The sequence below is a fragment of the Protopterus annectens genome, chromosome 10.part0 (assembly GCF_019279795.1).
Source record: "Protopterus annectens isolate FY-2018-M chromosome 10.part0, PAN1.0, whole genome shotgun sequence".
In the NCBI taxonomy this organism is placed as follows: Eukaryota; Metazoa; Chordata; order Ceratodontiformes; family Protopteridae; genus Protopterus; species Protopterus annectens.
This window is the reverse complement of record NC_056744.1, coordinates 82,332,187-82,349,061: the sequence shown is the minus strand read 5'-3', so window position 1 is coordinate 82,349,061 and position 16,875 is coordinate 82,332,187. Positions and strand designations below refer to the sequence as shown.

Sequence of the window (16,875 nt, the reverse complement as noted above, 5' to 3'; positions counted from 1 at the left end):
GGATTTTTTTTACTATTCGATCCATTGTCATAGACCCTGTTAAAATACCCCTGTGATATAAAAAATGACTCCACAATAAATCATTTCAAAACTTTTCACACCTTTAATGTGACCTATAACCTGTACAATTCAATTGAAAAACAAACAAATCTGTTAGGGGAAAAAATATAAACACTAAAAAACGTACAATACGCTGGTTGCATAAATGTCCACACCCTTAAACTAATACTTTGCTATGTGTGCACACTCTTAAACCAATACTTTGATGAAGCACCTTTTTATTTAATTACAGCATTCAGTCTTCTTGGGTACACACTTGCCATCAATTAAAGGGACTCTGATTAACCCCAAATAAAGTTCAGCTGTTCTAGTAGGATTTTCCTGATATTTACTCAGTTGCCTGCTACAGCAAAAGCCATGGTTCTCAGAGAGATTACAAAGCATCAAAGGGATCTCACTGTTGAAAGGTATCAGTCAAGAGAAGGGTACAAAAATAAATTTCCACAGCATTGGATATACCAAGGAACACAGTGAAGACAGTCATCAAAAAGGGGAGAAAACATGGGACAACAGTGACGTTGCGAAGAACTGAACGTCCTTCCAAAATTGAAGGAAAGACAAGACAAAAACTAGTCAGGGAGTCTGCCAAGAGACCTACAGCAACAGTGAAGGAGCTGCAGGAATTTCTGCCAAGTACTGGTTGCGTACTACATGTGACAATCTCCTGTATTCTCCATACATCTGCACTATGCGGTAGGATTGAAAGATGGAAGCCTTTTCTTACACTAAAAACATCCAGGCCTGACTAAAATTTGCAAAACAATACATCAAGTCTCCCAAAAGCATGTGGGGAAAATGTGTTGTGGTCTGATGAGACCAAGATTGAACTTTTTGGCCACAATTCCAAAAGGTACATTTAGAGCAAAAAACACTTCGCATCATCAAAAGAACACCATTCCCACAGTGAAGCATGGTGGTGGCAGTATGCTTTGGGGTTGCTTTTCTTCAGTTGGAACTGGGGCTTCAGTCAAGGTACAGGGAATTATGAACAGTTCCAAATATCAGACACATTTGGCCCAAAACCTTCGGGCATCTGCTAGAAAGCCGAAAATGAAGAGGAATTTCACCTTTTAACATGATAAAGACCCCAAGCCTACATCCAAAATCAACAAAAGAATGGCTTCACCAGAAGAAAATTTTGGAATAGCCCAGCCACAGCCCAGACCTAAATCCAATAGAAAATCTGTGGGGTGACATGAAGAGGGCTGTGCACAAAAGATGCCCTCACAATCTGACAGATTTGGAGCACTTTTGCAAGGAAGAGTGGGCAAATATTGCCAAGTCAAGGTGTGCCATGCTGATAGACTCCTACCCAAGAAGACTGAATGCTGTAATTAAATCAAAAGGTGCTTCAATAAAGTATTTATTTATTTTATTTTACATTTGTTAACCGGGAGAGTCCGACTGGATACATGTCCATTTTCAGCGGAGGCCCGGGGAGAAAAGCTCCAAGTACATAACAGACATATGAACATTGTTAATGCAAAAAAAAAAGGAAGATCGTTGAGTTCTAAATACAATATAAAGATACATCACATCTTGGGAAAAAAAAAAAAAAAAACAACAGCAGCATATAAAAAAAAACATAGGTCAGTTACAAAGGCAAGGTGCCTTGTTAAAAAGCGGTTAAGGATAGTGAGGTAAGAGAAGGGTAAATGATAGTGGTTAATCAGGTTTGGAACAGGGACATTGCCAGAGAGTATTGAGATGGGGTTTAAGCTTTTTTTTGAATTGTAGGAGTGAGGGTTCTGAGGTGAGCATGGTCGGTAGGGAGTTCCACATTTTACCTACAAAGTTTGAGAATAGAGAATCCCCAGCAGAATTATTGGCTTTGGTAGTTTGAGCTAAGATCTTATTGGAGGAGCGTAAAGATTGCAGGTTAATATAGGGGTGAATGATGTTTTTCAGAGCTGGTGTTTTCTCTGGGTGATACAGTATCTGGCTGGTGTTTTCTCTGGGTGATACAGTATCTGGTGAGCCATTTTGAGTTGGTTGAAATGGAGTTGGCTGGAAAACTCTAACCACCCTAGTTGCTTCAAGTTAGTGCAGTGGTGCGTTCTAAAGGTGGAATTTGTGGCAAATCTAGCTATGTGATTGTAACAAGAAGCAAGTTTGTTAAGGGTTGTCTTGTTTAGGTTTGTAAAGAGGGGGAAGGCATAGAAAAGAGTTGATAGTAGGTGTGTGCTGGCAATTGTAATTTTAGCATGAAGAGTGAGAAAGTGTTTTACTTTAGAGAGCCAAGCTTTTTATTGACGGTTTTGATGGTAAGATTGAAATGGGTGTCAAATTTAAGGGAGTTATCAATGGTAACACCTAATAGCTTTGTGTGAGCTTCTGGTGATATAGTGATTCCATTGGAGGATGTAATAGAGAAGGTGGGGGGAAGAGTCTTGTTAGTGGGTGAGAAAGTAAGTAGTTTTGTTTTGTTGGGGTTGAGAACTAGTTGTCGACTTGAGAACCATTTTTCTATTAGGTTGAAGGTGTCTTGGGTTGAAGCAGTGAGGTCTGCCAGGTTGGAGGCAGTGCTGATGATAGTCGAATCATCTGCATATTGAATGCATGTGGCATGGGGGTGATTGTGGGCAGGTCATTAACAAAGATGGTGAAGAGAAGAGGGCCAAGAATAGATCCTTGGGGAACTCCAAGTGTAACAGGTAGGCATGTAGATAATTTGTCCTGCCATAGAACAGCCTGTTGCCTATTGGACAGGTAGGATTGGAACCATTTCAGCGTGGAATTGCTGAGTGATAGTTAATGTATGGAGGAGTTGAATGTGGTTCACCATATCAAAGGCCTTGGAGAGGTCTAAGAAAAGAGCAGATGATAGTTTATTATTGTTTCTGAAGTTATTGATGGTATTAGAAAAGGATAGTAGGGCTGATGTGGTACTGTGATTTGGCCTGAAGCCATGTTGGGAGTTAGCTAGAATTTTATTTTTGGTGAGGTGTTCCATCAGTTGTTTGTGGACACACTTTTCCATAATTTTGGCCAGGGGTGAGAGTATAGCTATAGGTCTGTAGTTGGTTAGCTCTAGTGAGCTACCACCTTTATGGAGAGGAATAATGTGGGACATTTTCCATATGGAGGGGATGAAGGCTTCTGACAAGGTACGGTTTATGATTATGGAGACGGGATAGGAAATGGCCTCAGCTGCTTTTTGCAGAAACTCAGCTGGGAGAACGTCAGCTGCTAGCTTAGTGGGTTTTAGTTTTTTAAGAAGAGATGTTATAAAGGATATGGGTACTGGATCGAAGGTAAATAGATGATCTGATGTAGTTGTAGTATTCTGCTGGCATGGGTAGTGGAGTGGGCTGGTTGTTTGTTTGAATTGTGTGGCCAGGGATTGTATAGTTTCTGTGAAGAAACTATTGAATGTGTTAGCAATGTTTACAGGGCACTGTTGTTTGCAAGTTGTTGGAGTGGGGTGGTTGCCTGGCCTGGGTGCAGGAGCTTGTTTAAGCCTGCCCAGAATTTTTGTGGATTATTAAGGTGTTTGTGTTGGAGGTGGAGGAAGAAGTTTTTTTTATCATTTAAGATAATTCTTTTAGTTTCATTTCTAAGTTGCCGGAAGGTTTGGTGGGAGTGTGGGTCTTTAGAGGTACGCCATGTGACCCACATCTTGTTTCTAGATAGGATTTTGGATTTTGTTTCCTTAGAGAGCCATGGTGCGGTTTTGGTTTTAGTTCTAATGGACCGTATTGGAGCATGGGAATCTAGAATCTTGAGGAAGGTGGTGTTGAAGTAGATAACTGCCTCTTCAAGAGGAAGAGACTTGAGTATTGTCCAGTTGTGGGCTTTAAGTTCAGTTTGAAAAATGGAGGCGTTGAATTTATTATTGTTCCTGATTTTTTTATGGTTGTAAGAAGGGGTGATTTTCTTGAATTTGATAACATACGTGAGTAAGTGATCACTCATATCCTCTGGGTGAGTACCTGCTGAGTACTGGTCAGGATCTTTATTAGTAAGGATCCAGTCCAGGATGCTGTCTTTGTTTTGGGGTTTACCTAGTCTGGTAGGAGTGGATATGAGCTGAGAAAAGCCATGTAGATTTATGCTGCTAGATGGGGAGCTAGATGAGAAGGAATTCCAATCGATGTTGAAGTCACCTAACACTATGGATTCCTGGGGTGAGTTTGAGTTAACCAGTGGAGAAAGTCCTCTAAGGTTTTGTTATTATTGCTGCCTGGGGGGATGTAAATACATGCTATATTTATGCTTTTATATTTGTTTGGTTGAAGTTTTACAAGTAGAATTTCGGCATTGTTTGTTAGGAGGGGTTGTGGAGAGGCAAGGGAGATTTGTAATGTATTTTTGTAGAGTATGGCTACACCGCCACCTTTACGAGTTATTCGGTCTGCTCTTAGTATATCATACCCTGGTGGGATTATCTGTGTGTCTTTCGTACTTGGTTTAAGCCAGGTTTCTGTGAGACATAGTAGGTCTGGGGAACAAGTAGCTAAAAGGGCATGTAGGTTGTGAATCTTATTGTTTTCACTTCTGATGTTTAGATGACAGGTCAGAAGAGAGTTAAAGGGTCTAGAGTTTAGATTGAGAAGTGGAGGGGAGGATAGGGTGGAATTACAATTGAGTGGAGGGAAGGGCCAGGGTTGGGGTGGATATCACCATCTGTGGCTAGTCTGTGATTCAGAGTGGTAATGAATTTGAGGGCTTTGAGTAGAAGTTTGTAGTAATGTTTATCATTTGGCCTAATATTGGTAGGTTTGATAATTACATAGCGTCGAGTTCTAACAAGGTGGGTGAGTAGGGAGTCAGTCATGGCCTCTGTTGTTAATTATGGGGGAGGGGTTGGTTTGGTAGCCTGGGTGGTGGAAGCCTATGTAAGACCAGGTTTCATATAGGGTAGCTAGGTAAGGGACAAGTAGGAGGGGAAAAAGAGTTAGTATGATAAGCTTCCTGGGTGGTGTCATATTCCGTTTGATCTTAGGGGGCGGTAGTGAGGTACAGGAAGTTAGTGGACAGTAGGGGGAGTGGTTTGAGGTTATAAAAGTGCGAGTACTGGGGGCGGGTGGGAATAGGGGGCAGGGCGGGGAGCGGAGCGAGCACGAGCGAAGCGAGTGCTCGCGGAGCGGGGTTTACACTAAGCCACTAGAGCTTAGTTTAAGGGCATGTATACACAAAGTATTAGTGTAAGGGTGTGCACACGTATGCAATCAGCATATTGTATGTTTTTTATTTTTTATATTTTATATTTTTTCCTCTAACAGATTGGTTTGTTTTTCAATTGAATTGTACAGGTTATAGGTTACATTAAAGGTGAGAAAAGTTTTGAAATGATTTATTGTGGTCTCATTTTTTTATAACACAAAAACCTGGCATTTTAACAGGGGTGTGTGAACTTTTTATATCCACTGTACATAACAGTACCAAAATTGTGATTTAAACAAAAAAAATGTTTAAAACGAGGTAATCCTGTCCTATCACCTCAAATAATCAGAGTCGCAAAGAAAAAAATGCAATATCAGAATGTTTTCCTGTTAAAAGTTTCAGATGACGTTTTTAATCAACAGCATAGGCATTACTGTGGTAGTCAAAGTTAAAAGAGAAGCATATAAAAACTTTCTTATCAGAAAAAAAAAGTCAAAGCAGCAGAATACACAACTCAAGCATGGACAGAAAAAGGCAGAGGGAGGAAATGAATAGTTTCTTGTCTGAGCTTAGCAGCTGAAAATCTAAAGCAGCAGTCCTGCCAGAGATCCTTCTCTAACTGTGGCATTAGAAAACTGAAAAAGTGTCTTGTCTGTGGGTATGAAAAGCAGCCTCTGTACTGTCAAGTAGTTGGTCCGCCACACTCAGACACACAGGGGGAAAAGCTGTACACCCTGGTAGACTGCCAGAGAAAGGGTAGCAGGCCATTACTACCTATATGCCAGTAAGGCAGTGCATTTACTGATCATCACAACCTGTCAAGCCCTCTGGAATCACTATCTGTAGCCTACAAACAAGCTCTGTACAAACATGGGCCACCTACAGACCCTGGAAACTACAGGCCTACAAGTCTCACTAGTTTCATATGTAAATCCATGGAAAGAATTACCATGGAAGTAAGGACATAGGAACCTCCAGACACAGAACACAATCTGGTTTAGTAAAGGGCAGGAAATGCCTACTCAACCTGGTGGACATCTTTGAGAAGGTCAACAGAGCAATGGACAAGGGCAAAACAGTTCACAATACCTACTTTGACCTGGCCAAAGCACTTGACACAATACCTCACTGGGGCACTGTTGATAAACTCAAGAGGTTGGGTATAAACCCTTATGCCACTCAATGGATAACCAGCTGACTCACAGACAGTGCCCAAGAATTTAGAACTGGGGAGTCCACCTCCACAAGGAGACCAGTCTCAAGGGGAGTCCCTCAGGGATTTGTCCTGGGACAGCTCCTTTCTGGCATCTACTTCTCTAACGTGAAGGCCAATTTCAAGGACGAATGGCTGCTCATAATTGCAGATAATTGTAAATTAAGGGCAGTCACAGAATCTGCCACTGACACAAATGTTCTCCAAAAGAGGGTGACAAACAACTGGTGTCAGAGACATGGACAAAAGCTAACTGCCAAGAAATGCATAACAGTATCTTTTTGGATGTAGGCCGGCCACCCTAGTAGCTACCACATTGACAATACATCACTAAGAGTCGATCTAGCAGTCTGGGACTTGGAAAAATGAGAGTAATCTAGCCTTTCACCATCATGTGTCTACAGTAGTGAGGTAATCATTCTATGTTGATCAATTTATAAGCAAAGATATGGCATCTAGGTCCAAGAAGGTAACTGTTTTACTGTATTCAGCACTCATAAGACCTATCATTAAGTACAATGCCACATTTGGTATGTACCTAACCAGGCACATCCAACAAGATGAACTTCCACAGAGGTTCCTTACTAAAATACAGGGCATAAATAACATGTACAATGCAAACCACCTCAAAGCCCTATCCTTGTATTTTGTATGCATAGCATACAAAGCATATTCATACCCAGTATGACGGCCCTACTGCATATCTACAAAACAGCACCAAAATTATACATTTTAAAGACTTAAACATTACATGTGATATTAATAGGATCTGCTAGAGAAACAGGTATGCATCCCAGAGACTACACCTTCTCTGAAACAGGCTCCCCACCCATGTGAAACAGAGTTCCTCCCTAACCCAATTCAAGTGCAGCTTTGACAACTAAATGGGGAACCAGAAATTCACCCCTGATTAGGCACCTAGAACTCTAATGGACATAGGCAGCCTGCAAACTATTCATCTACAAGGCTCTTGCTTGTATGGGTTTAGTCTCCCAAGCCCCTGCTTACACTACCAAGGGTACCAGAACTTTAGAGCTTTGGGCTGTATGGCTAATTTTAAAAAGGCTCCAGTGATCATTACTTAGGTTCACAGGTGTGCACTAGGCTAAGACATGTACAAAAGCAGGACAAAGACCAAACCCAACATTGCCAACAGTGCTTAAATATTCTTTATGGTTTTAGCCACTACATACTGATAAACCAAGCAATCTTTTAATTTTATCTTAATGTTTATTGAAGAGAAAGGATAATGAATGAGAGATGGTGATAGGTTCCTCTTACCTACAATCCCGCTCTGCTTCTGCTCTCTCCCTTCAACACACACACACACACACACACACACACACACACACACACACACACACACACACACACACACACACACACACACACAGTGCCACTCAGGTGTTCACGATGTGGAGTGCAACAAGACTACAACACACAGCTCAAGTACTGGAAGTAAAGGAGTGGGGAGGAAAGAAGTAAGCAGCTGCTGCCAGCTCACTGTACGAGGGAAGAAAGTGGATCTAGAATTCCACTTGGGTGACACCTACATGGAAGCTGGAAGTTACACCTGTGGAGTACAGACCAGCTGGGCAACTGCTATTCTGTAAAGTGTACTGACTTGGTAAGTTAGTGTGTGGAGGCATACTGCATGCAGTAAACAGCACTCAATGGAACTTGCAAGGGCCACCACAGGGAAGGAGGACTGTAGGCTGCTCCACTGGATATGGAAGCTAGTCTGCTCCCTACTACTCGACTCTTGCCACAGAGCACTGATTAGCCACTTCAGGTAGGAAGGAACAGCACTCAGACTGGAGTTGCCTAGCTCTTGCATGCAGCAGAAATAATGGAACAACTGAGTAAAGGACCGAAAAAAAGGATAGGGCAGACCTAACTAAACAGCAAAATCCACCAAGATTAAAGGTCCACTAAGTGCAAACCACAAATCACAGCTGGACTAGAAACCTTTGTGCCTTCATAATTGCAACACAGCTTGAATTTGCCTAAGTGCAACTAACTTTGTATCCTACCAAGGAAATACAGGGGAAACAACTTGCAAAGCCCAGTCTAAAATTTCAGAGTAATGCTCCAATACTTACTTGATTTTTAGTCCACTAAGCTGCTTATGTGATGATGGTATCTCTCCTGTTTTATTTCTGTTCAGATACAAAGAAAAACCATTGCTTCCGAAGCCAAACTCTTTTGCAACCTTTGAGGAAAAGAAAGAATCAAGACAAGTTTAAAAGACAATTTTTTCTTTTAAAGTTAACCTTTTCACCATGGTCAATAAATATTAATATGATGTTCCACAAGCTTTCTTAGACATGTGGACAGAAAAGATAGGCAAAAGTGTTAAAAAACCTTGTGCAAGATCTAACAGAAGTGCAATAAAATATTAAGGCAAACAAATATTTACAAACTTGTGAAGTAATACAAATAAATGTCAAACAACATAAATGAAGCCAGCTTCACAACCTAGAGAGTTTGGTCCAAATCAAGTCCAAGATGTTCCAGGTTCAACTAGAGGCCTAGGTACTGAGGGGGGATAGTATTAAGCAGATTTGCCCATGCAGGATGACAAAGTTTATTTACTTACTTATATTTGTTTACCAGGGAAGTCCAACTGGGTAATAAATACCCATTTTCAACAGAAGCCCAGTGAGAAAAGCTTCAGAGTTAAATAACAGTTGAATAACATTAAACAAAACAGTAGTATAAATATAATTAAAAAGCATGTATGTTGCCAATGTGATAGTTACAAAGGGAGTCATACTTGTCAAGGTATATCATTATTTACTTCTTACCGTTTAGTTTCAGTATGTGGTTTTGGCATCAACACGTTTTTGGGACAGGCCATCTTGTAGGATGCTAGTGTCCTCAGGGGACTTGCAATCATCTTTAAACCTGGTCATACACAATCCTTTACATTAAACTTTGACCTCCAAGTAGTAAATACCAAATCAAGTGAGCCAATGACTGTACCCCTGAGATACTCCACTAGTGACAGTTCTTTGAGGAAGTACAACAGGGTTGCCAGACTTCCCTACTTGAGCGCGACTGCCCTGGGATCAGCAGCTCAATCCAGAGTCCAGCACTACCAGTTAAAATCCTGGCAAAACAGCCTCCACTTTGCGATTTATGATTGGGCATATGAGCCAATCAAAAATCGCAACGCGGAGCTACTTCTGTTTAATGCGGAACTGGCTGCTGTTCCGCATGAAAGACACTTTTTTTAGTCTTTACCTGTCCCTTTCCAAATCTGGCAACTCTGAAGTACAGCCACCCACTCTTACTTCCTGTGTTCTATTTGTGGGCCAATTTCTGATCAGAGTTAGAGGGTTTAACATTTAGCTGGGAGAGTTTAATAATGATGCTCGGGTGTGGGATGGTCAGCCAGGTCCAGACAGGCAGTATGCATTGTTTTGCCCTCACCTACTGTGTTAGTGACTTTCAAAGAAGTAAACTAGATTAAATAGGAAGGACATGCCCCTAATGAAGCCAAACTGGTCTGCAGATAACTTAGATCCATCCCCATTTATTAGTCCTGTAATAATCCTTTCATGGCCTTCAAGATGCGGCTGGTCAAGCTTATGGATCTGTAATTACTTAAGTCCACTGCAGTCCCAACTTTTGTGTAAAGAAATGGCTACTGCTGTCCTCTTCATCCGGTACAAAGCCTATATTAAGGATAATGTTGAATAGCCTCTTTAGGGGTCTGACAATTCATACTTCGGGCTAGCCAGTATGCAGCCTGGTATGTTATCCTGCCCCACAGACGTAGAGTTCCAGGCCTTAAATAGTGCCTTGAGAATTTGTTTCTGGGAGAAGAGGGTGAAGGTAGAGAAGGTGGAGCTGAATTTGTCCACTAGTTGATTGGCTATGTCCTTTAGGTCTGCGCATCTTATATAATTTACTATTGGCTCTGAATATGCTTGGACATTATTAATATTTCTAACAAAGCTGATGAAGGGTTTGTGGTCAACTTTCATATAGAAGGCTTATTTTTACCTCATATCTGGTTTTGTTTCATTTGATCAGGATTCTGAGCTCTTTGTTTAGATGAGCAAAAACATTTTTTTGCAAATAATTAAGTTTTGTTCTTTTATAATACAGTATCTTTAAATTAGTGCTGTACCATAAGGGTTTATTTCTGAATATGGAGCTGTATTTATTTTTTGAGTGGGACAGATGCATCTTTGCAATTATTTATATGTGCATTGAACTCTGCAGTAAAGAATTGTGCATAAGCAGTGGGATCATCAAAGTGGAAGGGGTTTTTGAATTTAGTCAGCGCATCACTCAGTGTTAGAAGATTAGCCTTTGCATAGTCTCTGAATACTGAAGAACTGGAAGATTCCTCTGGTTTTAGTCTTAAATTTCTGGTGTAGGTTAAACAGAGAAAGTTATGGTATCTGCTTCTATATAGTGCATGGTTAAACGCGACTGTGTGATGAGCAGTACCACTCCAATGGGAGCAATTTACAACAGCACAGAAATACAAAAACCTTCAACTGAACCCACTGGCGCACAATTCACAGTTCTCTAAGAAAGCAGAGGCCTAGAAATGGCTTAGTTCTTATTATACTCTCACTAGAGTTTAAACAAAACAATTCTGAATCAGAGTACAAATGCCAAAAATATGTGCAGAGCTATTTCAGTAACTAAAGTAAGCAATGCAAAAGCACTTATCCCAAGTATTTCTTGGCTGTCAGTAAGTCAAAATCAAGATTTGACGTAGGAATGGTTAAGCAGAAGTGAATTTAAACTACAAGATGAAAGGCTGCTTAATGGTGTCCCAAGATGGTGGGCTCTGTACATGTTAGTTTAAAAAATCTATTGAAAAAGTGGGAGAGAAAGAAATTCAGGATCTGAAAAACAGAACAATTTCACATCTCATTGCAGGGTGAGACACATTCATGGGGGAAGGTCTGTACACTGAAGGCACAATAAAGTGGCAGGACTGTTGCAATGAGGACTGTGCAAACATTAAAGTTATAGTAGCTGGGAATCACTGGAAACATAAAACACAAAGCATCATCAGTGATGAAGTTTGGATCACATGGGATCATCAATTACCAACAGCTGAACATACAAATAAAAAAAGACATATTAATCCAAGAAAAAAGTTGCATTAATCACTGAAATTGTTACATGCAGTGATACAGTACATAGATACAGTATATATAGAGACAGAGAGAGAGAGAGACAGGATTTACAAGCAAAAATGACAGCAATAAGGAAGAAAGATACCCAGACAGTTCCAGCAGTAGTAGGAGCAATGGACTAACAAAAATCATATTTAAATATGCTAAAAATATCTGCAATCCTGTATGAACTGCAAGAGGAGATAGTTCTGTCTATATTTGTGGATACTGAGGCGAGCACTCAACTAACATCAAGAACTGAAGGAATAACTCTACCTTGACTTGGAAATGGGATCCCTTCCAGTCTTGGCATTAGAAACCCAAAACATTTTCAGAAATAATTTCCCAATATCAGGGCCATAGATGCCACTAACAGGTCTTCAGACTTTGAAATAATTTGATTCAATGCTGGTAACACCTCAGTGTCAGAGCCAAATTGTGGGCTCCAGTGAACAGGACAAGACATACCTATGGGAGGGATTAGAATTTTGAGAAAAGGCCCATATCCACCATAGAATCAAATTAAGATATTATTCTGTGCTTTGATGTATTATACAGACACTACATATATACATGTTAACAATAAGTTAACCAAGTCTCACCACAGAAGCACTAACTTGGGGAAGTCCAGGAAATATAGCTGCTTTTAACAGGGATGCCTAGTGAGTTCCAGCCCAACAAACATGCCCAGAACACCAGATGAACATCTTGGTTGTGCAGAAACATTCATCTGCAGCAACTCAATGTTGCAGACATAACACCACATAAGCCCAGCTACAAGGAGATACCAAGAGCATGCAAAAATAACTCATGTTGACCTGGTTTTCACTTCCCTCTGTCTGTGTCTTTGGTTGCCAAGCATCAGGGGAACTAAACGGCCAGCAGGGTACGAATACTTAATTTTGCAAGGTGAAGGTGGTATTGATCATTTAAAAAAATACAGGCATCCCCTTCTAAACCAACTTTTCACAGCAAATGACCGACTTTTGGCTCTTAGGGCATGGAGCACATTGTTGAGAGTGTAGCATGTTGCACTTTATCAGTGTTATCCATTTAACTCACTAAAGGGAGTAGACCTGCACAACGTGCTACCCCGTTCACAACACTGATGCTGCATTTCTTAAAACCTTAAAATAACACTTCAACAAATTTAAAACAAAAAGTACAACTCCTAGCCTCTATTAACCAGCTGTACATTAACATGTAAAAATGAATGCAGTTCGTTTTACATAACCCTTGCAAAATATAGAATTTTCTGATAAATACAATCCATCAGTGCTAAAATATAAGAAAGTGCTATATGGGGATCTGTTGATCTATAGTGCTGTGGCAAGTCTCCTACCAACTCCACAAAAACAGTCCAAAGCCATCTAATGCTATTAACTTTGATTTCCTTAATGTACTTAAAGTATTAACATATCTTGAAGAACAGGTCCATCTGTAACAGCAGAACTAGGCCAAAAGACATTAAGAATAAGTTGAAGGTAAAACTTCCAGGCTGCCAAAACTCTCCCTAGTACTATAATACCCAGAGTTAAAACTATCCAGATCTGTGACATGATGTGTGAGGATGTCTGAAAATTTAGAGGACAGTTACAGCATGTAAATGTAGCAAGGGGAAAGTGGGTGGGTATGGTACAGAGGATGAACTTTCTTATCCAAATTTGACTGTGATACGTACATAACTTTTGTACCAGATAACAGAGGGTACATTCTCTGTAATGGTAAAACAGACTCCAAAGCAAGTCCTCCTGGATGGGTCGCCTTATGGATTACAACTCCTTACTACTATGCTCCGAAAAGCTCTAGTCCAAGACATCAGATCCAGCCTACAGTGCCTTGAAGTGTTTAGAGCAGACCATGTAGTTGTTGTTGTACATATACTTTTGGGCTACATTTCTAAAAAGACTGTAGATGTAGCAACTGCTCTAGTTGACCAAAGAGTTATGTACTTACCATAACTTGGAATCTGTGCTATCCAGTGTCATTATTCATTATGGATGGGTCCTGCATCCAACCTCTGATCCAAGCCAGCAACTGTGGACAAATCCAGAGCTCAAGCTCCTCCCCTTCCCATAATCTCCTGCTGACCTGTAACCCTCAGATCGAGTTTGCTAGAGAAGGAAAAAGGACAGCACCGTCTGTCCCAGAGATATACTTTCCCCAAAGGGAACATTCCTCCAAAATCCCCAGGTCTCCAGAAGGAAGGGGGAAGGAGGGTGGAAGCATGATGAGCAATGACACTGAATAGCACAGATTCCAAGTCAGGATAAGTGCATAACTATCTGATGCTATCCATGTCATTATTCATTAGGGGTGGGTCAGAGTCCCCAGCTACTATGGACCCTGGGTGGCTTTATGAAAGGGTATGCCAGAGCACAGAGGAACCAAAGGAAGCTCTGTTGCTACACACCAGATCCAACTTATAATGAGAGAGAAAAGGTGTAATGGCTTGACCAAGCCCAGTACAAATCTCATCCAGAGAAATCTTGGCTAGAAAGGCCGAAGACATAGCCACTGAAATAGTAGAATGGGCTGAGCTCCAAATGCCGGCCATCATAAATGTAGGAAATACAACTAGCAATCCATCTGGAAATAGTCACTTCAAACAAGTAATCTCCATGGTATCCCCAAAGTCTCAAAACAACCCACTAAAGTGTAGTGGGTCCAAAAACAAAACCGTGTAAGAAACTTTTCTGTGTGGAAGATTTTCAGTCCATATGTTTACGTTCGCTACTTCTACTTCTATTGTCTGATCTGATTAATATACAGTGATTAACTAGAAATATATGGACTGAAATTCTTCCACACAGAGAAGTTTCTTACACTGTTTTGAAATAGTCACTTCAGAGACCGACAGGCCAGATCTGGCCAGAAAAAAGGCTACAAGAAGCTGATAAGACTTTCGAAATTCCTCAGTCCTTTTAAGATAAAACTGTAATTGCCTGTGAACATCTAGGCAATGTACAGTACATTCCCCCCATTAGAATAACTGGGAAAGAAAACTGGTAGCTGAGTAGACTGATTGAGTTTAGTTTCCGAAGCTACTTTAGGAATGAATGAGGGATTTGTTCTGAGGGAAACCCTATCCTTGTGGAAGATCAGGAAAGGGGGTTTAATATTGAGGGCCTGTAACTCGGAGACTCTTTTGGCAGAGGTAATAGCCACCAGGAAAGCAGTCTTCCAAGAGAGAAAAAAGATCGCAGGATGCAGCTGGTTCAAAGGGCTTTTGTGTCAAAGACTGCAACACTAGTGTTAAATCCCATGGTGGAGAAGGATCCTTGATAGGAGGTCTAAGGAGAAAGTTCCCCTTGAGGAAAGCTTTGAAGAAAAGATGGGGCCTTCATTCAAACGGAAATTAGAAGTGGCCACCAAATCGTGGAAAAGCTAGCACCTTCCTAATATACAGAAGTCAAGAACAGCAAAATAACAAACTGGGGCTGAGAAGGGATCTAAATTGCAATGTCTAGCCCTAACAGCAAACCTTGCCCATTTACTGGCACACACCTTTTTTTGTAGATGGCTTCTGAGACACCAAAATAAATGTCTGACCGGGGAGGGAAGCCTGGACTGAGAAAGGATCACTGGAACTGGAGAAACCAAGCAGTTAGATGAAGAGTCTGATGGTTGGGAAGGGGAAGCCTCCGGGGAAGCGAGATGAGATCCAGAGCTGAATCCAATATCCATGGAGGATATCTCAGATGAGACCAAAGGAGGAAGAGCCATGCCTGACAAGGCCAAAATGGAGCAATGAGGATTAGAGGAGTCTTCAGGTGGATGGCCTTCTGCAAGGCCTTGGCAATCAGAGGAGTGGGGAGGATAAGCATAAAGGAGTCCCAACGGCCAATCGTGAATCAGAGCATCCCTGGGTGACTCCTCCATCAGGGGGATCAGGGCAAAGTAGGTGCTGCATTTCTTGTTGACTGGAGAAACAAAAAGATCACAGCAAGGTTGACCCCAATGGTCGAAAATCTGACACGCCACTGACAGATTCAGAGACCACTCGTGAAGACTCAAGATGCACCTGCTGAGTCTGTCAGCCAACATGCTGGAGCTGCTGGGAATGTGAGTTACAAGAAGAAAGCACCTGGAAGACATCGCCCATTCCCAAACTCTCATGGCCTCCCTGCACAGGGGATAAGACCATGTTCCCCCTTGCTTGTTGATGTACCAATCAACAGTCATGTTGTACGTCTGAATTGCTATAGTCCAGAGAGGGAGAGTCTCCTGAAAGGTTTGCAATGTTAAAAGGACTGCTCTCATCTCTAGGACAGTTATGTGCAATTTGGTCTCTACAGGGGAACCACATGCCTTGAACCATCCTTCCCTGAAAATGCCCCCTCACCTCAGCAGGGAGGCATCTGTGGTCACTGTGGCCTTGGGTGGGGGAAGACAAAAGGGCCTGCCGAGAAGTAGATCTTGACACTGAAGACACCAAGCAAGGTGACTTATGCATACCAGAGTCATCCTGATAGGCGTGGACATGGGATGGACCTTAGCAGACCACTGCACAGGTAGGGTCCACTGCAAAACCCACATGTGATACTTGGGGAGTGGGACTAATTGGATGGCCATGGCCACTGAACCTAACACCTGTAGAATTATAAGAGCTGTGGAATGCTCCAGAGCCAGCAAGTGAGATGCCTGATCCCGAAAAAGATCAACTCTGCATGAAGATAGTGCTGCAGTCTCCAACACAGTGCCCAGTTGAACTCCGATAAACTCCAGGTTCTGGCATGGAAAAAGATTGGATTTTGGAAAATTGGCCATGACACCAATCTCCTAAAAAAGGCTGCAGGTATAGTTGGTTGCAACTGACAGTTGATGCCTCCTGGGGGCCGTGAGGAGCCAATCTTCCAGGTACGGGAAGACCTGGAAGCTTTGCAGTTTGAGATGAGATGCCACCACTGCCATACATTTGGTAAACACCCTGGGGGGGGGGGGCTGTGGTGAGTCCAAAGGGCAGGGCCCTGAACTGGTAATGACTGCCCCCTACTCAAAAGTGCAGGTGTTTTTTGCAGCTGCTGTCTACCTTGATGTGGTAGTACACGTCCTTAAGACCTACTGAGCACATCCAACCGTCCTTGTGCAAGAAAGGAAGAATGGACTTAACAGTGATCATCCAGAACTTGGCCTTCTGAACTGACTGTGGTATTGCCTGTAACCACCTGAAGAGATCCCAGGGACCAAAGATGGTTCAGAGTTGAGTGCCTTCATTAGGGCAAGTATTTCCTTGATATTTATGTGTTTGCATTCTGTCCTTGGTGTCCCACACCCCCTGCATTTTTATTCCCACAGAAAGTGGTCACCAAGCAAAGGTCAAAGTGCCTCTGGTGACTGTTTTGGAGC

The 16,875-nt window shown here is 41.8% G+C and overlaps 1 protein-coding gene across 1 annotated transcript in view; it reads right to left on the bottom strand.

The window, feature by feature from the left end:
• The window catches only part of NPLOC4 (NPL4 homolog, ubiquitin recognition factor), a 1,702,928-nt gene that overhangs the window by 1,370,863 nt on the left and 315,190 nt on the right, over window positions 1–16,875 (bottom strand). Inside the window, exon 3 of the mRNA XM_044085045.1 lies at window positions 8,482–8,591. Within this exon, the coding sequence (XP_043940980.1) occupies window positions 8,482–8,591 (110 nt within the window). The remainder of the gene's footprint in view (window positions 1–8,481; window positions 8,592–16,875) is intronic.